A 24,975-nucleotide genomic window follows, 5' to 3' on the forward strand; every position below is an offset into this window, starting at 1 on the left:
CAAGAGATGACACTGGGTTTGGCAGAGCTGCATTGCTATATATGTGTCTGGGAACTCCTACCTGCCTCCACATGTACTGCTTGGAGTCAACTAATGTGAAATGGACATGAACAAGCCCTCAAAGAAGAAAAGTGTTACCTTGTCCATAGCTGTTCTTCAGGATGTCTCCTGTCCATTCCATGACCTGTCTTCCTTCCCTACTGTTGGAATTTCTGGCAAGAAGGAGCTGAGGGTGGGGGGAGCAAACAATGCCCCTTATGCTGCACCATATGAGTGCCACTCCAGACGATGCCAGAGCCGCTTTCTTATGGATACTGCTGAAGTAAAAATCTTCTGGCACTGATGCATGTGGCAGTAAGGAAACTGGGCTACTGTCATCTGCAGAAGAGAAGAATTAGTAGATTTGATAACAGCCTTCACTTATCTAGAGGGGAGTTCCGAAGAGAATGGAGCAGGCTCTTTTAATTCGTGGCGAATGACAAAACAAGAAGCAACGATCTCAAGTGGCAGTGGGGGAGGTCTAGGATGGATATTAGGAAAAACTACTTCACTAGGAATGTGGTGAAACACTAGAATGGGTTGCCTAAGATGGTCATGGAATCTGCATCCTTAGAGGTTTTTAAGGCTTGGCTTAATGAAGTGCTGCCTGGGCTGATTTAATTGGGGTTGGTCCTGCTTTGAGCTGGGGGGGGCAGGGACTGAGTGACCTTCTGAGGTCTCTTCTAACCTTAGTCTTCTATGATTCTAAGCACGCACGCGCACACCCAATATGGAATGGACATTAACAACAAATGTTAACACCAGTCACAGACCAGCCAATTGTCTCATTCCAAGATCCTATCAAGAGACTTTGTATATACTAGTAGAAGTTGCATGGAAAAATTTTTACATGGCCCTGGATATTTCACCCTTCCTTCCTAGAAGGCTTATCCTGCTAATAAATGTATTGTTGGAGCCTGTAAAAGACTTGTGGCACATGCCAGAATTGATATTGATCACACCTAAGCAAGTTGATAGAAGATATGAAGTATCTTCCCTGGGATGTGAATGCTTTTTATTCCAACCCAGAACTAGGGGATCGTGCTGCTGTCTGAGAGTTCAAAGCAGCAGGGGCTTGCCAAATACACACCCAGAGAGAGAAACCCAGAATCTCTACCTATTTGGATGCAAAGTGTACTCTTCTGCAAGCCTCCAAACATGTGGATGAGTGACAAATCTTCCTCTCTCTAACGGACTGTCTTAGTTTGTGAACTAGCTATTGCAGAAACATTGAGGAGCTAAAAGCCATCATGACTGAGGGACAGCTGATACTTCATAGTTCCCTGTAGACTGTACAGCAAAGGTCCAGTACAGAGGTGTGGATGATAGTCAGATCTATAGTGATAAAAAAAATCTAGCTAGGTTCAGTACTTGGAGATTCCCAGGAGGGTCCAAACTACAACAGAGAAACTTACCTTTAAGAGTAAGTAATTTTTAAATTCTAAAACATCCTGTCCATCTGTTGAGGCAACTCTGCATTCTTTGGCTCTCTACATTTCAGCTCCAAGAGGGAAACAGGTGAAACCACATGCTTCCTTAAAGCAGCATCCCTTTGCCATCACTATTATCAGCCTCCGAGGACGTTGGAGCCACCAGCGCCCAGCAACAGTGACTTTCCACCTCTTCTTCCATTGTTTCATGGTCTTTGTCTCAGTTCAGATACCAGTTCTGATACTAGTATGAAGAGCCTGCCGAACAGATCTCTTCCCTTCCAACACCTTTGGCAACTACCTCTTTATCCTAGGTTGGATACTAGGAAAGGAAAAATTACTTCACTAGGAATGTAGTGAAACACTAGAATGGGTTGCCTAAGAAGGTGTAGAATCCCCATCCTTACAGGCTTTATACTGCAGAGCCCACAGAATGTACAACTGCTGCGATTTTTGGAGTTACCCGGTTACCTATTTAACAGACTTTTTACATCCCCAATATGAACCAATTTATTCAACTACCAGTTTTCTTCTTTAAGTCGCTCTCTACTGTAAGGGAAGTTAAACTTCATATGCTTGTTGTAGTCAGGGTTTTCTGCTGATGTATAGGTATTATGGTCACAGTACTATTTACTGGAATTATTATTATTTCTGTTGCAGTAGTATTTGCAGCCTCAATTAGTAATGGGGGGGGGGGGAGGAGGCATAGCTCAGTGGCTTGAGTATTGGGCTGCTAAACCTACAGTTGTGAGTTCAAGCCATTTAGGGATCTGGGGCAAATCTGTCAGGGATGGTACTTAGCCCTGCCATGAGAGCAGAGGACTGAACTCAATGACCTCTCAAGGTCTCTTCCAGTTCTATGAGATAGGTATAGGGACCTAGTCTACCTTATAATAATTGTTTTAAATCCTCCAAGGCAAGTCACATCTCTTGAACATTCTTTGAGCATCCTTCAAAATTGGTCATACTATACCCCTTTCTATTATGTAACCTGTTGTTAAAGGAACATTTTGTGTTTTTCAAACATTGAGAATAGTATTATGAAATAAACTGCATTGTTTGCAACCCATATATTGGAGCATTGAGAGTCTAAAAACTAACTTGCATGATTTTTACTGCCCAACCTGAGAGATACATAATTTAAAAAATGAAAATAAAATTATATTGCTAAAACTGCCTTATTAAAACTCCAAGGCACTAATGGTAAGATGGCCAAATAAGTTTTTCCATATGACTTAATTATTGGGGTGGTTGTTTACAATTTATAAATTAAGATTTAAAATAAAGAACTTATGAACATTTGTTATTAATACCATTACTCTCATTTACCAGCCTTCTTCTTGTTTGTTGCATCTTCTCTAAACTAGATTGTAAATTCTAAAAGTCAAGTAATGTATCACATTGTGTGTTTGTACAAAGCCCCTTACAAAACTTTTTTCTGGATCCCTGGGAATTGCTGCAGAGCATGTGACTAGTAATTTGATATTTTTCTTTTCATATGGCAGTTGAAAAAGGAAGATAAGTTGAGGGGAAAATAACACTTATTTACAGGGGCACAATAGACGCAACTAAAACAGGTTAAGGAAAAATATTCAGACACAATATTAAAATAAGATAAGAAATAAAATAAACTTTAATGATCTAGAAAAGTGTTAATTATATTTATCATTAGGGCATACCAAATTCATGGTCCATTCTGGCCAATTCTCCTCCTGTATGATTTGAAAATTGGTCAGTGTCATGTTTTTAGAAGTTTTCATCTGAAATTTCATGGGTTGTAATCATGGAGGTCCTGACCCCCAAAAAGTTGGAGAGTGTTGCAAACCTATTGTAGGGAGGATTGAGAGATAGCCACCATCACTTCTGTGTTATCTACAGAGCTGGGCACTGAAGGCGGCTGCTGTGGAGCTTCTTGTAACTGCAGGTGGTTCCAGGAGGTGGAGGCTAGATGTTCCATGCTAACATTCAGTTAATGACATGTGAAACCAGAACTTGTTGCTTGTTTTTGTTAACTTAAGACAGTGATGCTCAAGTTTGAGGTTACTAATTGAGATGACTGTCTTAAAAACAACCTCAGATGATCAAATCTGTCAATCAGTGAGCTGAGCCCTGAGTATGATTTGCTGCTGCTATACCAATAAAAAAATTCTATCAAGTTCTTAACCTTTATTTTTATTGAAACAATTGAATAATTGCATCTGGAAGGGGGTAGTTCCCTATACAATCTCTCACACACATCCCACCCCTGCCCCACCCAGCCCGGGGCAATGCTGGGACAGCCCCACTCTGCTCCAAGTCCCGCATCTCCCCACATTTCTTCCAATCCCCCCACTCCCAAGCGATGCAGACCAGGGGACTAGTAAGACAGACTCCAGTAGCAGGGGTCAGACCTCCCACACTCACCAGCAGCAGAAGGGGAAATGGGAGTAACGTGGCCTGTTCGCTCTGCTCCTCCAACTGTGTTGCTCCTCTTCCTGACAGTGAGGTGTTGCGGGGGGGGGTAAGAGGAGGTAGTCCCTGAAAGATGCACTGGGAGAACAAAGTAGAGTTTGGATCCCTGCTGCAGATGCCAGAGCCCCCCCCCCCCCCAATCCCACTAGTCCCCATGGATGCCCAGAGACTCTGGCCCTACCAACTACTGGCTGGCCCCATGCCCCTCTTGCCAGTGGTTTTCGGGTTTGGGGGTACTACCTCATGCTGGTGCCTCGCCGCCCCTTACAGAAAGCAAGTGACGAGGAGGAAGAATCATAGAACTGGAAGGGACCTCGAGAGGTCGAGTTCAGTCCCCTATCCTCACACAGGACCAAGAACTGTCTAGACCATCCATGACAGGAGTCAGTCTAACCTGCTCTTAAATATCTCCAGTGATAGAGGCTCTACAGCCACCCTAGGCAATTTATTCCGGTGCTTAATTACCCCGACAGGAAGTTTTTCCTAATATCCAACCTAAATCTCCCTTGCTACAATTTAAGCCCATTTTTTGTCCTGTCCTCAGAGGCCAAGAAGAACAATTTTTTTCTCCCTCTTCCTTGTGGCACCCCTTTAGATACTAGAAAACTGCTATCCTGTCCCCTCTCAGTCTTCTCTTTTCTAAACTAAACAAGCCCAATTCTTTCAGTCTTCCTTCATAGCTCATGTTTTCTAGACATTGAGTCATTTTTGTTGCTTTTCTCTGGACCCTCTCCAATTTCTCCACATCTTTCTTGAAATGTGCTGCCCAGAACTGGACACAGCTCTTCAATTGAGGCCAGATCAGAGTAGAGTGGAAAAATGACTTCTCGTGTCTTGCTCACAACACTCCTGTTAATGCATCCCAGAAACATGTTTGCTTTTTTGCAACAGTGTCACACTGTTGACTCATATTTATCTTATGGTCCACAATGACCCCTAAATCCCTTTCAGCAGTACTCCTTCCTAGACAATCACTTTCTATTCTGTATGTGTGAAACTGATTGTTCCTAAGTGGAGTACTTTGCATTAGTCCTTATTAAACTTCATTTTATTTATTTCAGACCTTTTGTCTAGTTTGTCAAGATCATTTTGAATTTTGACTCTATCCTCCAAAGCAGCTGGTAGATATCTGCAGACTTAGTAAGTGTACTCTCTATGCCATCATCTAAATCATTGATGAAGATATTGAACAGAACCAGTCCCAAAATGGACCCCTGTGGAAAACCCACTTGTTATGCCCGTCCAGCATGATTGTGACCTGTTAATAACTACTCTCTGGGAACAGTTGTTCAGCCAGTTATGCACTCACCTTATATTAGCCCCATCTAGGATGCATTTCCCTAGTTTATTGCTAAGAAGGTCATGCGAGACCATGTCAAATGCCTTACTAAAGTCAAGGTATACCATGTCCACTGCTTCTCCCTAATCCTCGAGGCTTAATATCCTAACAAAGAGAGCTATCAGCTTGGTTTGACATGATTTGTTCTGTACAAATCCATGCTGACTGTTACCTATCACCTTATTAGCTGCCAGATATTTGCAGATGAATTCCATAATTACCTGCTCCATTATCTTTCCTGAACAGCAGTTAAACTGACTGGGCTGTTATTTCCCTTTTTATAGATGGGCACTATATTTGCCCTTTTCCAGTCTTCTGGAATCTTTCCTGACTTCCATGATTTTTCAAAGATGTTAGTTAAAGGCTCAGATACCACCTCTATCAGCTCCTTGAGTATCCCAGGTTGCATTTCATCAGGCCCTGGTGACTTGCAGACATCTAACTTTTCTAATTTTTCACTTGTTCTTTCTTTCTAACTTCTAAACCTACCCCATTTCCACTATCATTCTCTGTGTTAGGCATCCCGTCACCATCCATCTTTTTGACAGAAACCGAAACAGTCATTAAGCATCTCTCCCACTTCCAAGTTTCCTATTATTGTTTCTCCCTCTTCACTGAGCAAAGGGCCTATCCTGCCTTTGGTCTTCCTTCTGCTCCTAATATACTTGTAAAACATCTTCTTGTTACCTTTCATACCTCTAGCTAGATTTAGCTTGCACCACGAGTTGTAGCTGGGAAACGTACCCAAGAGCAGTCACACAAGGAAAGAGGAAATCCAGTCCCTCTCTTGCCTGGTCAGCGATTGGCAGCTAGAAGCCCAACTGTGGTGCTCCCAACATCATGGGGAGATCAGATGTACCTCCAGAAACCTCCTCTAGCTTACAGGAACCACTGGGGCGGCTGCATAGGCTCTGTAACTTCCAGCATCTGGGGGAAGTACCCAGAAATCGGTCTGATATATCTCCCAAAAGCAGCTATGCAGGGAAAGAAGTTCTGACCCTTCCCAGCCCAGCAGCTAAGAGTTTCAAGCTAGGACGCTCCCTGCAGCAGAGGAGAGATTGCATTTCACAGGGAAGGGCTTATTTCGTGATCTGCAACACATTTTTCAAAGCTGTTAAGTGAAGCTTGACCTGTTGTCTTTTGGTTAGGAGAGACCATTTTGATGAGACGTGTAGCACTTCAGTGCCCTCACTAGAGGAATCTTTGTTTCTGCTCTTAGCAAAGGACATTCCCAGACTCGGATTCCTTTTATTCAAGACAAAATACTTCATAGAATCTGCATCCTAATTTTTTGTACATGTAACCAGCATAAAGTTCCATGAAAACCATCCATTCAACTTCATTATTTGCCAAGTTCAGTGTAAGAAGGTTGTTAATTTCTTAGGAGAATGCACATTGCATCATATATTGTTACATAAGATTTCAATTTTTTCTACATAATGTAAACTTTGATGCAAAATAGTCAGTAAGGGATCCAGAAATGTCATGTATATTTTGTAATACTTTTACATATGTGTCTACTTTTGGTAACATGTCTTCCTTCTCAGTCACTGTTGATATTAACAGTAATGTCCATGTTTTAATTTGGTATAATCTCATCAACATTATAATCCTGAATCCTACTAGGAGTAAAAATGATTTGTAGGCATATTTTAGAAAATGTAAACTACACACTCGCATGTCTACACATATAGCAGTTATTAGAAAATCAGTTATTAAATGTGAAAAAATTAAAATGTTATACAGCATGATTTTGTATAATGCTTTCTTCCAACTTCTGTCGACTTTCAGGATGATGTAATTTACACCTTATACATTGTAGGCTCTGGACAGGTCAGACACAATATTATTTTATGGCTGTCATGCACAATGTACAGCTCTACTTCTATAGAAATAAATATATCTCATTTAAAAGATAGGTGCCTTCATCTTTTTTCTTCATATCAAGAATATGTATTAAGTATTTTGAATAAATATGGCATTGTAAGTAACTTCAGGGATTAGCAAATATTTAATATCTCCAAGGAGTTTAAATTTATGTACATGATAGTTCTTAGGTTGAATAGCCAAAACATTTTGGTAGCTAGATGCAGGATAACTATTAAATTCCATTGATAATACTGTAGTGCTGGTGAACACTGAACTAAAATTGTGAAAAGGCTTGCAAAATTATATTCATTCCACTGAGTAAGATGCCATGGTAGAAGTCTTTAAACTGTATCTAAATGTTCAGTTAATTATATTAATATATCATTCTTTTTCAGTTAGAATTGTCCTTTCATAACTTTGCAGATCTGAGATATTGTATTTAAGAAGTTTGTTTACAACACTGAGTCAATTTAAGTGATTTTATTAATATATTTATGTTTTACAATTATTAAATTCTTGGTTTTAATAGTTTCTACTTTAAAACTTGAATCTGTTGTCTTTTTAAGATGGCCCTCCTGACGCACCTGTTACAAATGGAAGCACCACTACCATCACAACACTGAATGATGACTTGGATATCTTTGGCCCAATGATCTCCAATCCTTTGCCAGCAGCTGCTGTACCACCTACTCAGGTAAACTTTAGAAACATGTATTTGTCTATTATAGGTAAATATAATGAATTAGGGCAAGCTTTCCCACAATGCCTTACCAATATCTTAACCAGACAGAGAGAGAACAATACACACTGAGAGGGATTGATTTTTCTCTATGCCCATTCAGTCTTAGGTCTCTGAATTTGCCACAGAGGATGTGGTTTGTCTCAGTTATTGTCATGTGAACTGTGCACTAAGAACTACACAAAGTATACCATATAATTACATGCAAATAACTAAGTTGCCACCAGATGTCAGTAACTTGTTGTCACGGAGCAGTTGTGTATTTTAACTAGTGAGCTAGGTGTGAACAGCAATAACATTCTCATTTCTTCTTGGAGTGATTGCTCATGTCCATTCCATTTATATGTGTGTGTGCGTGCACAGCGTGCATGATTGTTAGAAGGTTTTTCCCTCAGCAGTATCTGTTGGGCTGGCAGGGGAGTCCCCTGGAGTGGCACCTACATATCCACACATATATACCCCGGCCATCAGATCTGCAAGATGGGTTTCAGAGTTCTGAGCTTTAACCGTGGATTTTCCTTACATTGTTTTCTTTAAAGATAATTTCAGGTTATGCCCATATCTGGCATTCTTGCCTAAGGTGATGTGTCAATTCAATTTTCACCAGGACATTTTTCTACCAGTGATAGAAATGTAGCCGTGTTAGTCTGGTGTAGCTGAAACAAAATGCAGGACTATGTAGCACTTTAAAGACTAACAAGATGGTTTATTAGATGATGAGCTTTCATGGGCCATACCCACTTCCTCAGATCAAATAGTGGAAGAAAATAGTCACAACCATATACACCAAAGGATACATTTAAAAAAATGAACACATATGAAAAGGACAAATCAAATTTCAGAACAGAAGGGGGATGCGGGGGGAGAGGGAGGAGGTGGTAAATGTCTGTGAGCTAATGATATTAGAGGTGATAATTGGGGAAGCTATCTTTGTAATGGGTAAGATAACTAGAGTCTTTGTTAAGACCCTGGCATAAAGTGTCGAATTTTAGCATGAATAACAGTACAGAGGATTCTCTTTCAATTCTCTGAACTGTTATGCATGCTAAAATTCGACACTTTACGCTGGGGTCTTAACAAAGACTCTAGTTATCTTACCCATTACAAAGATAGCTTCCCCAATTATCACCTCTAATATCATTAGCTCACAGACATTTACCTTCCCCCTCCTCCCCCCCGCATCTCCCTTCTGTTCTGAAATGTGATTTGTCCTTTTCATATGTATTCATTTTTTTAATTGTATCCTTTGGTATATATGGTTGTGACTATTTTCTTCCACTATTTGATCTGAGGAAGTGGGTCTGGCCCATGAAAGCTCATCATCTAATAAACCATCTTGTTAGTCTTTAAAGTGCTACATAGTCCTGTTTTTTGTTTCGTTTTTCTACCAGCGTTCTATCTAAAACCACACACTGCTGGTAAAGAACAGGCTCTGCTCAGCTTTGATGTGAGATGTGCCTTGGCTTTTTATTTAGACAGAACAAAACCATTTTGTAAGTCCCCCCCAACTATTCATCTCAATAGCAGAAAGAATGAGGGGTCTCCCTATTTTGGCTCAGTGTATTTCTTCCAGGATTGTTTTCTGTATCAGAGCATGTTACGACCAGGCCCAGGTACCAGCTCCTATTCTTACAGCCCATTCCACTAGAGCCCAGGCCTCAATGGCTTCCTTCATAGCACAGGTGCTCATCCTAGATATCTGCAGTATGGCCACTTGGTCCTTGATTCACACTTTCACAAATCATTATGCTCAGCTGGTCAGTGATGATGCAGCATTCAGCAGAGCAGTGTTGCAATCCACTTCTAGATAGTCTCTGACCCCATCTCCAATAGTTCGGCTTGGGAATTACCTAAATGGAATGGACATGAGCAATCACTCAAAGAAGAAAAAGAGTTATTTATCTTATGTAACAGTTGTTCAAGATGTGTTGCTTATGTCCATTCCAAATCCCCCCTACTTCTCCTTTGTCAGAGAATTCCGGCAAGAAGAAACTGAGGGGGCAGCCGGCTAGCAGGGGTATATATGTGTGGATATGCAAACACCACTCCTGGGGGCTCTTCTGTGGGCTCTACGCCTAAATGGAATGAACGGGAGCAACACATCTCGAAGAACAACAGTTGTGAAAGGAAAGGAAATGTTTTATGTGTTGACTGTGTACCCAATTTTGGAAGGAAAGAATTGATGACTAATGGATTTTTTAAATGCAGTTTATTACTTGTCTGCAGCACGCTGCCAGGCCACAACCCCAGATGCTAATGAACCCACCCACTGGGGCTCCCCACAGCAAGTTGAGTGGCTGGGCGGACAAGCATGTGCTGTGGCTGGAGCCAGGGCCACATTAAAGCTGTCCCAACTCGGGCAGACTCACCACGACCTTGGTTCCAACTCTGGCTGCTGCTACCCAGCATGGCTGGCAGGGCTGTGTAATGGGCAGCTGCAGCGCTCAACAAGAGGCTCGGTTGTGGCAACAGCTGGGCTCCATGCAGTGCTTAGTCCCACACAAGTGATGCAACCGCATCCAGCAGGGGACCAGCTGCTGTGACGCTCAGCAGGGGCCCACCATGCTGCAGGCTCTGCGCAGTTCTCCCGTGGCGCAGGGAAGTGCTCCGCACTCAGCTGGCGGCTGGGAGGCAGCATCAGAGCTAGGTGAGGGAGTGGGTGGCTGACACTGAGTGGCACTGTGACATCCAGGATGGGGAGCTGGCAGTTCTGGGGGTGGGACTAGTAGCGAGGGGGCAGGGCTGGCACTGGAAACAAGTCAAATATTGGGGACTGGGGGCTGGCACAGGGGGCTCCTGGGCGGATTGGGTGCAGTAGGGCTCTGGAAACAGAAGAATACAACTGAGGCATTTGGGGCAGGGGGCTGGCACTAGGGAACTCTGAGGGCAAGAGGCTAGCCCTGGAGGGGTTGGGTGCAGGGGATTCTGGGGCCAGTGGCTGACTCTGGGAGGTAGTGGAGGCATGTGGGGTTCTAGAGGGTTAGCACTGGGGGCTCTGGGGACCGGGGCTTTTTATACGGGGACCGGCAAACCCATTCACAAACTTCCTATAATGAATATGCAAATAACATGTTACCAGTCCACCAAAAGTTTGTAAATGGGTTTGCTGGTCTGGTATTAAAAAGATTGGGAGCCACTGTTGTAAACCTTATCAAACACATTAATTTTTAATCTGATATACATGAAGAAAAATGAAACACTATTAATCCTTACTAGGGAGGATGATGGTTTGAACTAGCTGCAGGGGTTGATGCAGGTCCTTGTCTCCTCCGCACTATTTTCTTAGGTGTGATTTTGATCTTCCTGCTTCTCTCTCTGGCTTCCTCATGATGTTTGGAAACAGGATGTGGTGAACCTCTGTCCTTGAGTGGCAGTTATAGAAATTCTGGAATCCCGATTTTAGGGTTTTAGGATTCCTTTTTCCTTACAGGTCTCAGAGCTTTGCTTAGGCCTCACTTTACTACCATCTCCCTTCTCCCTCTTTGTGACTTGTTGTGAACTGATTTAGTTTTTGCCAGACTTCTTGGAATGCTGAGTTTTTAGAGTTTGGAAGTCATTTTTCCTGTCACATACAATGAGGCTAATGCCAGGTGGTTTTTGCCACATATTCAGTAATCAAGTGACTGGTCAGATGTAGTTTTACACTGAATGTTTGTTGCAACACTTTCTGGAAGCCAATATGGATATTGGCAATTGTCAGTCCCGGCTAGCAGGTTGACAGCCCTATTTTTGGCAGCCTGGGAGGTTAGTATATTTAGCACAGGGAGGGTGCTATTATCTTAAGTGTAGGATTTACACACCCTACACATCCTTTCATCTGTTCCTCTAATTTTAACATGGTTAAAATTAAAGGGAAATTGTATCTGCAGGTCCATATCCCATATTCTTGCCAGGAGTTTAACTCCTTATTTTGTTTTTGATGGTTTATAGGATTTACAAGTGGCGAATGCTCCAATATTGGGAAATTTGGTTTGGCCCAGGTATAAAGTGGGTAGTTGAGGTGGGGGTTAACCGTTACAAATTCTGCTTAGCCCTATTTTAATCATGTATTTCAATTCTAATTAGCCATAGTTGAATAATATATATTATTGTCCAGTGTATCTTTCTATGCATGGAAAGTCCAACTCAGTCGTGAGTTCCCACTGGTAAAATGAACAGTCCATTCCTGGTAGAGGGTTATATTGTGTAAAGACACTGCTATCTCTTCAGATATCCTGGCAAGGAACCATACTGTTTGTGCATCAATAACAAAATAATAGAACCTGAAAGCCATCTTCCTGTAACTTGTTTATAAAGCATTGATTAAAAGAATTAATAAGGCTGAAAAAGATTGAACATAAGCTTAGAGGCTTTTAAAACTCAAGATAGTGCTGATTTGCACTGTGATGGCAAATTAAGTGTCCAAAAGACAGTATTCCACATGTGAAAATACCAAGAAACAATTCAAAGGCAAAATATTGCAGAAAGATAAGTTGCTTATAATTCCATGCACAAGTCTATTGAGCAATATTGTTAGGGTAAAAAAGCCAACTGTAAACAAGATAATGTCTTTCAACACTGTGAACAGCTTTTATTTCTTATTTAATTGTCTCTAAGAGAATCAATGAAAAATGTGAAATTGTAATGTTCTTCTTGGTTTCTTAATCAAAGAACATTCATCTGGAGCAGAGGGAAACCATCCCTTAGTTGGGACCCTTCTGCTGGATGATGTTGCAGTATCCTCTCGCACTGAGGATACCTCTTCAAGGAAGGGAACTCCAGTCATTAGGAAAAGGCAGGTGTTAGTAATGGAGGGATTTGATCATTAGAAATGTAGATAGCTGGATGAACCATAGGGTGACTTTCCTACCTGGTGCAAAAGTTGCAGATCTTTCTAGACATCTAGATAGACTTATGTGTAGTGCTGGGGAGGAGTTGCTGGATGTGGTATTTTTAGGTACCAGTGACATAAAGATAGGAGAGAGGTCCTGGAGGCTAAATTTAGGCTGCTAGGAAAGAGATTGAAATAGAGGACCTCTATGGTAGCATGCTCTGAAATGCTTCCAGTTCCACATGCAGGGCCAGGTGGCTTGGCAGAACTTCAGAGTCTCAATGTGCGCATGAAACAAGGCTGGGAGTGGGGGGAGGGTTAGATTTATTAGGAACTGGGAAAATTTGGGGGAAAGGGGGAGCCTATATAAGAAGAATGGTCTCCACCTAAACCAAAATGGAACCAGATTGCTGGCAGTTAACATTAAAAAGGTTATAGAGCAATTTTTAAACTAAGAGCTGGGGAAACCCGATGAGCACGTGGATCAGACAGACATATCCCTTAGGGGAGGGTTTATTAATAGAGATTCTCTAGGTTCCAGTAAAGAGGAGAGGATGGAAGATGATAAAGTATGGGTAAGATGAGATGAAAATCAACTGAAAAACAGTTTAACGCATCAGGAAGTAGCAGACAGATAACTAGTGACAAATTTTTAAAGTGCTTATACACAAACTCTAGAAATCTAAATAAATAAGATGGGTAAAATAGAGTGCTTCATATTAAAGGAGGGTATTGATATAATAGGTATCACAGAAAGTTGGTGGAATGAGAACAATCAATGGGACACAGTCATACCAGCGTACAAAATATATCAAAAAGACAGACCAGGTCATGCAGGTGGGGGAATGGCACTATCTGTGAAAGAAAATGTAGAATCAAATGAAGTAAAAATCTTAAATTAACCAAAACATTCTATAGAATCTCTATGGGTAGTAATTCCGTGCTATAATATAGCAGTAAGGATACATTACTGACCACCTGACTAGGATAGTGATATTGACTATGAAATGCTAAGGGAGAATACAGAGGCTATAAAATTAAACAATTCAATAATAGTGGGGGGGGGGGGGGGGGGTTCAACTATTCCAATATTGACTGGGTACATGTCACCTCAAGATGGGAAGCAGAGAGACAATTTCTTGATACTTTAAATGGCTGCTTCTTGGAGCAGCTGGTTCTGGAACCCACAGGGGAGAGGCTATTCTTAATTTAGTCCTAAGTGGAACACAGGAACTGGTCTAAATATAACTGGACCTCTTGGAAACAGTGACTGTAGTGTAATAGAATTTACCATCCCTGGGGTGGGGAAAACACCTGAGTTGGCCAACCACTGTGGCATTTAATTTCAGAAAGGGAAACTACACAGAAATAAGTAGGTTAGTTAAACAAAAGGTACACTGCCAAAAGTAAAATCCCTGCAAGCTGCATGGAAACTTAAAAAGACACCATAATAGAAGCCCAACTTAAATGTATTCCCCAAATTAAAAAACACAGTAAGAGAACCAAAAAAGTGCTGCTGTGGCTTAACACCCAAGTAAAAGAAGCAGTGAGAGATAAAAAGGCATTGTTTAAAAAGTGGAAGTTAAATCCTAGTGAGTAGAATAGAAAGGAACATAAACTCTGTCAAATTAAGTGTAAAAATATAATGCAAAAAGGAACTGGAAGAACAGCAAGCCAAAACCTCAAAAAGTAATAGTAAAATATTTAAGTACTTCAGAAGCAGGAAGCCTGCTAAACAACCAGTGGGGCTCATGGAGGATCGAGGTGCTAAAGGAGCACTCAAAGACGATAAAGTCATTGCAGAGACACTAAATGAATTCTTTGCTTCGGTCTTCACAGCTGAGGATGTTAGGAAGATTCCTAAACCTGAACCATTATTTTTAGGTGACAAATCTGAGAAATTGTCCCAGATTGAGGTATCATTAGAGGAGATTTTGGAACAAACTCATAAACTGAACAGTAATTGCAGAACGATTAACTGGGGTTTTATAATCTATTCTTTAAATCAGCTTCTGTACCTAATACCTGGAGGATAGCAAATGTGATGCCAATATTTAAAAAGGGTTCTAGAGGTGATCCTGGCAATTACAGACTGATACATCTGCCATCAGTACCTATAGTAAAGAATAAAATAATCAGACACATAGATTAATATAATTTGTTGGGGGAAAGTCAACATGTTTTCTATAAAGGGAAATTTTGCCTCACTAATCTAACTAGAGTTCTTTGAGAGGGTCAACAAGCATGTGGACAAGGGGAATCCAGTGAATATAGTGTACTTTGATTTCCAGAAAGCCTTTGACAAGGTTCCTCACCAAAGGCTCTTAAGTAAAGTAAGCTGTCATGGGCAGGGCCGACTTTAGGAAGTGCGGGGCCCAATTCGAACCATTTTGGTGCCCCCCCCCCCCCCCCGGATTTTTTGTTGAGCAAAAAAAAAACCACACACACACACACAACAAACCACAACCACACACAAATATCACATCAGAAGTAGATCTGATCAAAATGTGTATAGTTGAACATTTAAAAAAAATGCAATCCTTTATTATGCAAAATTTTACATAAAATTAAATCAGTTGCCTTAAGTGTAGGTCAAATATTTTCAATTGCAAACTATCCAGTTTTTTCAATAAAGTTTAAAGTTTGATTTTTAAAAAGTTACCAGAGAGCGTTGCAGTTTTCTGTTACATTGATTTACTTTTTAAATAGCAAAAATGGAGTCTGTTAAGAAAGTGTCAGTTCTGTGTCCTTAGTTCCAGTCCTTAGTGATTTCAACACCAATGATTTCACTAGGTAATATGGTACCTCATCACCATTGCCTCCTTTGCACTGCCCTTCAACACACTGCCTGCATGTTGAGTCCAAGGTCAGTCTACACAAGATTTTATCAATGATTTTTGCTCAAGCGATCACTGAGACAAGACAAGGACTCTCAATTGATTCTAGTCAGCTCTGTCTTTAAACACTAGATGTAAAGTCAGTTATAATTGAGGACTCCCAAATAGACTCTACACCACCAGAAATAAAACCTGTTTCCATCTTCTGTGACTTTCACTTAGATGTGACTCACTATCCTCTGCTTAGTGTTCAAGTTATGGTAGACCCTAAGGTAGGTCATATTAAGTTCAGGTCTTTAACCTTTTAATCATACAATATGGATAACATTTCATTCTCCCAGCTCCAAGTCTTAAATGAATTTCAACCCAAAAGAGCCAAAATTAATCACCTTGACACAGCAAGTGTGTCTACTGATCTCTGTGGCAAAGTAGGTTGTCTATATAAATAAGGTCTGCTCGTGAAGCCTTTTCCTAGAGTTGATTAACAGATGGCAGTAGATAGCTCATTCAGACCACTGGCTGATAAAAGTTAGTCACCCTGACCAGTCATTAACCATAGTCATGGACTCACCCTACTCTCCATTGTCTCTATGATTCTTTGACGACCTGTGACAAAAAAGGAGGGTGGAAAGGGAAAGTGAAGGGAGAGATCTCTCTAAATTCACCAATCAAAGAGCAGTATTGCCAACCCAAAAATCACAAGGAACACCTACACAAAGTTATGAGACTGGTCTACAAATCATAAGATTTTTTAAAAATAAAACGTTGGATTTTTATTGGCCTTTTGTTTCTTGAGTATTTAGGGTTCATGTTTTAAAGCTTTCCTCCTTAGCTGTAAGGCCCAGAAGTAGGGAACTTTTTTAAATGAAAGCTAAGATTCCTACATAATCAATTGACTCCAGGCCTTTAGAAAAACACCAAATTTTTTGAGACTCAGGGTAAAACAATGGAGGAATTCTTGTGAGCCCATGCTTTGCCCACAGTATAAATAAAACGAACAAACAAACTATCTTCTCCACTAAACATCCTAATGAGATACTGCAAATGGTGAACTGAATTCAACAACTCCTAATATGAACAGGTATCAACCTAGTTTTTCATACTTGAGATGGGTTACCAGGAATCATACATGACAATATGAAATCTTTCCACTCTCATGTCAGCATATTCACAAAGCACCTATAATTTTGATCCATGCATTTATTGGATAGTGAAAGAGAAAGGATGGGAATTAGTATAGATAAATGTTCACATTTAAAAAAAAAAAAAGCCTGAAGGAATTAGGACTGGGCTCCTACATCTCACGTTCAGAACTGACTAGGACACTTATGACCAGATTTTCAAAGGTGTGTAAAGATCAGATAGATATCTTTGAAGATCTGAGTTGGCAACTGTCTCTTTAGGAGCTTAATTACCTTTAAAAATCTGAGCTTAGATTTCCAAGTCCAATTTTCAAAAATGACTTTAGTCACAAGTACTTTTGAAAATTTTAACTGGGGACCTAAAGAGACAAAAATAGACACAAGACAGGAGATATGGTATTCCTTTTAAAAACGTGTGACATCTATTTTTAACTAAATTTTATATTATTTTTCTCACGGGCAACTGACCCCTCCAGCCCCCTCACTATGCCACCGCCCCCCCTCCTGCAGATCTATCCTCTTATGAATGTGCAAGATCTGTGAGAGCCATCCCATGAATCTGCAGTTAGTGTCTGTGGTGCCTGCTTCTGGGTGGTGTCTCAATGCTGCCACATTCACCTCCAAAGAGGGGGCTTCCCAAAGCAGGTCCTTGCTGCTGACCCCCCAAGGCATCCACAGGTCCAGTCTCCTTTCAATGGGCCCACTTCCCAGGGCTCATTGATCTTGGATCTGGCTTCCATCCCCTCTCCAACCCCCATCAGAACTACTGTGCCCTCCTGGCTTAGGAAAAGAATAAACAGGAGGATTGGAAATTAACCTGCCCAGTCTCACGTCCCCTGGGCAGGGAATGAGCCATCTACATTAGGCCCCAGCTGGAGTATCATGTCCAGTTCTGGGCGCCACAATTCAGGAAACGTGGAGAAATTGGAGAAAGTCCAGAGAATATTGACACAAATGATGAATGGTTTAGAGAACATGAGAGATGAGGCAAGGCTGAAGAAATTCGCCTTGTTTACCTTGGAAAAGAGAAGACCGAAAAGGGACATGAGAGCAGCTTTCAAGTATCTAAAAGAGTATCATAAGGAGGAGGAAGAAAAATTGTTCTGCTTGGCCTCTGAGGTTAGGATGAGAAGCAATGGGCTTAAATTACAGATATTTAAGACCAGGTTAGACAGACACCTGTCAGGGATGACCTAGGGCTACTCAACTTTGGAAGCCCCAGGGGCCGCACTGAAACTTACAGAACATGCTGAGGGCCTCAACTTAAGTGTGGCTGCATATGCAAGCAATATATACAAATAGCTTCTCTCACACTGACAGGCATGAATACAAAGATTAAGGCAAGACTACACAACACACAGACCCCATTTAAGTCAGTTCTGCTGATAATAATAAAATGCAATATTTACCCGATTTCTACCCATGTGACAGCATTTTTCATGAGCAATGACAGTCCAAGAATTTAACTACTAAAACATATCAACAAAAGATTATTAAACTGACTACTTTTGTTTTGGCTCCCACTCGCTGGCCATGTGTTGATCCTCACATAAACCCAAACTGCACCATGGGGCGCAAACAAACTGGCCATAGGCAGCATACCAAGTTATCAATAAATATTTTATAAACCTTTCCCTTTTCTCTCTGCTGCCATGTCTCCACTCCTTCCTCCATCATCTCCCCTGCTGCCTGCTGCCCTCAAACTCCTCACCCTCCTCTGCTGTCCTGACTCCTGCCCTTCTCACTGCCCTCAGCCCTCCTGCGACCTGCCTCTCTCCACCAGCCCTTTTCTCCCCCGTGCCCACTCCTCCAGTAGCCCCACTCTGATCATGTGAGCTACCCCTCTTCTAACACCTCCCTCTACACACCTGCCCTGCCTGCCTCTCTCTGGTACTGGTCCCTCCCCTGCAGGTATCTGCCCTTCTGCTTCATGCCCAGAATCCCCTGGCAACTGCACTTTCCCTTAGCCCTGCACCCTCCTTGTGCCTCCCCCCTTCCCTCACTGCCCCTGCCTCCTTTTTCCCTGATGCCCATCCCCTCACCACTTTCTGCCCTCATGCCCCCGTGCCCTTGCACGACTTGCTCCATTCCCACCTTTCGCATGCCCACCCCTCCTTTCAAGCCTTCTCCCAGCACCTTCCCCTCTTCTCCTTTCCCAGCATCACCCTGTACCCCCTCCCACTGACACCTCCCCTCCTGCCCTTTTCCTCATTGTCTGCACTTGGCCCCCTGGCATTTGCCTCTCCTGCATCCCTGTCTCTTGGTGCCTTCCCCTTTCTTCCCCCTCCACACAAGCCTCTGCCTCTCCCACACCTTTCCCTAGTTTTCCTCCTCCCCTACCTTCTGCCTTCTTTGGGGCCGGACTCCAAACCACGTGCACCGCCACCTTTTCAGTTTCAAAATCCCGTGCGTGACGTCATGTCACGCCTGGGCATCTCCCTGCTCACCTGCATGGCGGCAGAAGCAGCCAGCAGCGTGCGCAGGTAAGGGTGGGGAGCCGAGCTGAGGGAGCCGACTTCTGGGTATAGGGCGTGGGGCCCCCTTAGGTGCGGGGCCTGAATCGGCTTAAGGCCGGCCCTGGTCATGGGGTAAGAGGGAAGGTCCTCTCATGGTTTGATAACTAGTTAAAAGACATGAAACAAACGGTAGGAATAAATGGTCAGTTTTCAGAATGGAGAGAGGTAACTAGTAGTGTCCCCCAAGAGGCCGTACTGGGACCAATCCTATTCAACCTATTTAGAAATGATCTGGAGAAAGGGGTAAACGGGGAGGTAGCAAAATTTGCAGATGATACTAAATGGTTCAAGATAGTTAAGACCAAAGCAGACTGTGAAGAGCGTCAAAAATATCTCACCAAACTAAGTGATTGGGCAACAAAATGGCAAATGAAATTTAATGTTGGTAAATGTAATGTACATTGGAAAAAACAATCCCAACTATATATACAATAAGAGGGGGACTGATTTAGCTATAACTACTCAAGAGAGATATCTTGGAGTCATTGTGGATATTTCTCTGAAAACACCCACTCAATGTGCAGTGGCAGTCAAAAAAGCAAACAATGTTGGGAATCATTAAAAAAGGGATAGAGAATAAGACAGAATATCTTATTGCCTCTCTCTAAAACCATGGTATGCCAACATCTTGAATACTGCGTACAGGTGTGGCCACCTCATCTCAAAAAAGAGATATTGGCATTGAGAAAAGGGAAACACAAATGATTAGGGGTTTGAAACAGGTCCCATATGAAGAGAGATTAAAAAGACTTGGACTTTTCAGCTTAGAAAAGAGGAAACTAAAGTTGAGGGTATGATAAGAGTTTTATAAAATCATGAGTGGTGTGGAGAAAGTGTATAAGGAAAAGTAATTTACTTGTTCCCATAACATAAGAACTAGGGGTCACCAAATGAAATTAATAGGTGGCAGCTTTAAAACAAACAAAAGGAAGTTTTTCTTCACACAGCTCATGGCTGGCCTATGGAACTCCTTGTCAGAGGATGTTGTGAAGACAATGACTTTAAAAGGGTTCAAGAAAGAACTAGATACATTCATGGAAGTTAAGTCCATCAATGGCTTATTTGCCAGGCTGGGTAGAAATAGTGTCCTTAGCCTCTTTCAGGGGCTGGGAATGGGTGACAGGAAAGGGAATACTTCAAGATTCCCTCTTCTGGTCACTCCCTCTGGGGTATCTGGCATTGGCCACTGTCAGCATACGGGATACTGGGCTTGATAGACCTTTGGTCTGACCCAGTATGGCCGTTCTTATGTTCTTATTTTCCATCATTTAACTTCATTTTATGACATATGCCATCCACACATGAAAATTTAGTGACAGCAAGAGTTGTGTAACCTATGTATTTAAGCACAATTCGCCCAAGGTAATTTTTGCTGTTTGTGTGTTAACCTGAATTGATCCTCCTTGCTTATGATACACATTGGCAAGTGTTGGGTTTCTTTGTAGTAATATTAAAAAAATTTAAAATACTGATACATTTACAACTTATTTAATAACTAAACTGCTTTACAATTAGTTTGAGCGAGAATGCACAGCTCTATATCAGACATAATTTCTATAGGTGGTTTCATTGAATAGTCTGTTTTGATCTTTATTTTCCAGAGCACTTCCACTAATCCAACAGCTGCCACCTTATCTGCTGCATCTGGGGATCTTGATCTGTTCACTGAACAAACCACAAAATCAGAAGAGTCAGCAAAGAAACAACTCTCCAAAGATTCCATCTTATCACTGTATGGCACAGGGACCATGCAGCAGCAAAGTGCTCCAGGTAATTAATTTTTAAAATCTGTTTCCAAAGTGATTGTTTTTAAACAGTATTTAGAATATAATGACTTTAATCTCCTGTCAACATAAAATAAAGCACATTTTCCTTACCTATATTCAAGTGGATTAGTTTATCATTTTCATGGGTAAAAACCTAAAATAAATGAGACAAGGAGTACTACAAGCATCTGATGAAGTGAGTCTTTGCCCACGAAAGCTTATGCTTCAATAAATCTGTTAGTCTATAAGGTGCCACAGGACTCATCACTTTTGCAGATTCAGACTAACATGGCTACCCCTCTGTTACTTAAAATAAATGAAGCATTCAGACTGATTTTATTAGAGATTATAGCTGTTGACATGTTTTAAACTCTCACCAAATATACTGATAAACCTGATTTTTTTATTTCTTGCTATAATTTATGTTGTTTGAACATTCATTATTTGATTATGAAATGAGATTCCTCAGTATCTGAACAGCAGACTGCCCAAATCATTACAAAGAGTCATATTTTGGTCTAATTAAACCAGTGAGAATCCAGTAATTTTCAGTAGTGTGACTGATAAAAATTTGGCTCTGCAGCTGCAGTGTTCAACTTTAGCAGTTAAACTGTTATTTTTGCTGTCCATTTCTTGTCATTACAACATTCTTTTTAATCGCTTTCTCCATTTTGCCAGATACTGATTTTGTGCACAACAGTGTGGACAGAATCAGCTCTACAAATTATCTTAAAAAAATGACTTTTACTGGTCTAAACTTCAGGGGGGAAAACATCAGTACAAAATATTTTTCTTTCTTTCTATTCCTTCCCCCTTCCAAAATGCAGGTATGTTTATGGGATCTTCTTCCATGCCATTTACCACACAACCATCAACTCCTTTTCAAAGTTTTCCAGCCATGGGAGTACCTGTGCCTGCAGCTGCTGGAATGATGGGAAATATGATGGGACAATCAGTGCCTGTCATAGGACAGGCCACAGGAATGATGGTGGGCATGGGCATGCCCAACGGTTTCACTGGCACTACACAAGGTGGTGTGATGGGACTTCCTCAAAATGTTGTTGGAACCCAAGGAGGAATAGTAGGACAAATGGTTACTGTACAAAATAAATATGGCATGCAACAAAATCAACAAGCTCAATGGAACATCTCTCAGGTAAGGATTTATTGGATAAAAGCTACTGTTTTATGAATAAAGCCATTTGTTTTCCACATACTAGAAGTTGAGCTATACATACTAGAAAGCTGTAGCTACAAATGTTGTAGATACTGTGATTTGAAATTTTCTTCTGTGTCCAAGCAGTCTGCATAGTATTACAAATGTGACATGTAAACGGAAGCCTAAAGACTAGGTGTACATCAGACCTGGAAGGTCAGCTTTAAGGTATGCAACTCCAGTTACATAGAATATGTGACTGGAATCAGCTAACCATAAGCAGAGCTTGGCGCTGTCCTCACTGCGGGATGCTGATGGGAACAAATGCTCCCATTGGCTTCCCTCACTCCTCGTGGCTGCAAGGAGTACAGACTCTAGCCAGAGCTGACCTCAGCATTCATTTTATGAGTCTATACTATACTCACCAAATTGAACACTGGATCGTCTATCTCCGGTGCAGAAAGTGAAAATGTGCCCAAAGAAACCATTAATTTTAAGTGCAATTTATCCAACTCCTAGAACAGATTGAAAATCACAAATAATACTGTCTTAATTACTGTGTATTAACTGCAGTTGCTCAATTTATGGAACCAGATTCTGCATTCAGTTGCGTGCGCAACTCCATTCTAATGGAGGTGAGTACAGAATTTAGATCCAGTGAGAATGGCCACTTGCCATTCATCTGCACTTTCAAAGGAAGTGTGCACATGAGCAGGGCTCGACAAATAATACAATCTACTCGCCCGTGGCGAGTAGACTGTAACCTGGAAGAGCCAGGTTCAGGCGTTCTGCACGTGCACAGAACGATCTGCGCATGTGCAGATTGCCGGACAGCGTGGCTGGCGAGTGGGGCTCGCCGCGGTTCGGCAAGCCCTGCACATGAGTAATCTGTGTGCTCAGTGGTATAGGTCAGTGGGGCCCCCTTACCAGTAATGGAATTTGTCTGCACATATACATGCATTATTGCACAGCTAAATATTCTGCAGCAGAGGGTATCAGCAAAACTGGGGTCACAACTGGGGATGTGGCTAGAGAAGGGATGAAGGCAGAGCTGGGTGACACTCCCTTCACAGCTCCGGTAGAGGTGAGCCCAGGCCCTGCCAGGTGCACACACTGCCTCTCCTCCCCCCACCTCCCCACCAGATATTCCTCCATGTCCCTTGAGGAGTGTGTACCCCTAAATAAAGTTTTTCATGCTGGATGACAGAATGACATCAGAATCATAGAACACTAGAACTGGAAGGAACCTCGAGAGGTCATTCAGTCCAGTCCCCTGCCCTCATGGCTATACCCAGTACAGTCATCATGCTCTCACACCCTCTGGCTACAAAAGCTGCCAGAGAGGGGGGTTGGTGAGCATAGCGAGGGCAGGCACAACACCTCCCTTCCTTCCCCTCCCCCCAGTATTATAAAAGCAAATATTTTAAGAGAAATGTTAATTTTATATTTACACACTATTTTTTCATTAGAACTTTAATGGGCTAAACATGGATAATATAATCATTAATTTTAATTTAAATGATTTTAACCAATCATATTAAGTTTAAGCCTTGACATAAAATATTTAAAATTAAATTTGAAATTATGATCAGGTAATGCAAGGATTTTAATATTAAAAATTTTGAATCATATTTGTTAAAATTGATTTTATCCACTCTGTAAAATATTTTTGCTTGTAAGTCTAGTCTTAGCATTACATTATTTTCTTAAAAAAACAAGCTCAGAAGACTGTCCCACAAAAACTTGTAGATTTTCAGGCATACACCAATTCTGCACAAACATTCTGCTAATAAATTAACAAAATATAATTGAAAAATCATAGGCCTTCTGTATGTAAATATAAGAGAGCCTTAATTTCAGGATTGCAAACAGCTTGTTGAACAAATTCATTTTGTAATAGTTAATGAAAGCGTGAAAGTCAGTGTTCTATCTCTCTAAATCATAAAGCACATCCAAGAATGATACTGCACTTTGCTTGATCAGCAAATGAGAGGTAGACAGTTCATAAAAAGGTTGAAATACTCAATCTTCACTCTTTTTTGTGAATTAGTTTAGCAAATTAAAAAGGAACAGCCAGCTGTCTTTCATGTAACTTTTGTATTTTTTTTAAGTGTAACTTTAAGTGGTAAGAATACTGCTTACATTCTACCAAAGTAATTCACAAAAACTTTCAAGAATCAATTTAGAATGTTTTGGTAGGAAAAAGCTATTTTTAAAGAAAATTTAAAAAATATAATTTCAGAATAAATCTGCACAAATCATATGCACAAACCATATTTACCATATAAAACTATATTTATTTGCAGTGTTCAGAGAACAAAGCAGCTTTTGGAGAAAAGATTTTAAATTAACAAGTAGGAGTTGCTGGATAAGTGACTTGAACGGAACACAACAGTTTAGAGACTGTTTTGATATATGATGGTGAGATGCACAGGATTGTACGCTCTCACTTCTGTAATTTTAAAATCCTCCTGTGAAGGATTTTGCAGAAAGAAGTTTAACATTCATTTAATAAAACAAGGAGCCCTGTGGCACCTTTAACTAACAGATTTATTTGGGCATAAGCTTACATGGGTAAAAACCTCTTTGTCAGAGTGGTTTACCCACAAAACTTATGCCCAAATGAATCTGTTTGTCTTTAAGGTGCCACAGGACTCCTTGCTGATTTTGCAGATACAGACTAACATGCAGATACCCTCCTAAGATTCATTTAGCAGTTACTGTAAATATATCTCTTTAGCATTTATAATGATACAATATTACTCTATTAATATCCTGACTCTTCTAATTCATATATGAAAATCAAACCAATAATAACTGAAATATGAAAATTACAAAATGCAGTACAGATTAACCTATAGATTAAAACGTTGACAAAATG

General features: G+C 41.1%; 1 protein-coding gene across 3 annotated transcripts in view; it reads left to right on the top strand.

Annotated features, from left to right (window-relative positions):
• The window catches only part of SMAP1 (small ArfGAP 1), a 197,755-nt gene that overhangs the window by 169,803 nt on the left and 2,977 nt on the right, over nt 1-24,975 (top strand). For all 3 annotated transcript variants that reach the window (XM_075923713.2, XM_075923715.2, XM_075923714.2), the window contains 3 exons: nt 7,695-7,822; nt 20,774-20,942; nt 21,766-22,094. In XM_075923713.2, the coding sequence (XP_075779828.2) occupies nt 7,695-7,822; nt 20,774-20,942; nt 21,766-22,094 (626 nt within the window). The remainder of the gene's footprint in view (nt 1-7,694; nt 7,823-20,773; nt 20,943-21,765; nt 22,095-24,975) is intronic.

Source organism: Pelodiscus sinensis, chromosome 3, assembly GCF_052426305.1.
Source record: "Pelodiscus sinensis isolate ZL-2025 chromosome 3, ASM5242630v1, whole genome shotgun sequence".
Lineage (NCBI taxonomy): Eukaryota > Metazoa > Chordata > Testudines > Trionychidae > Pelodiscus > Pelodiscus sinensis.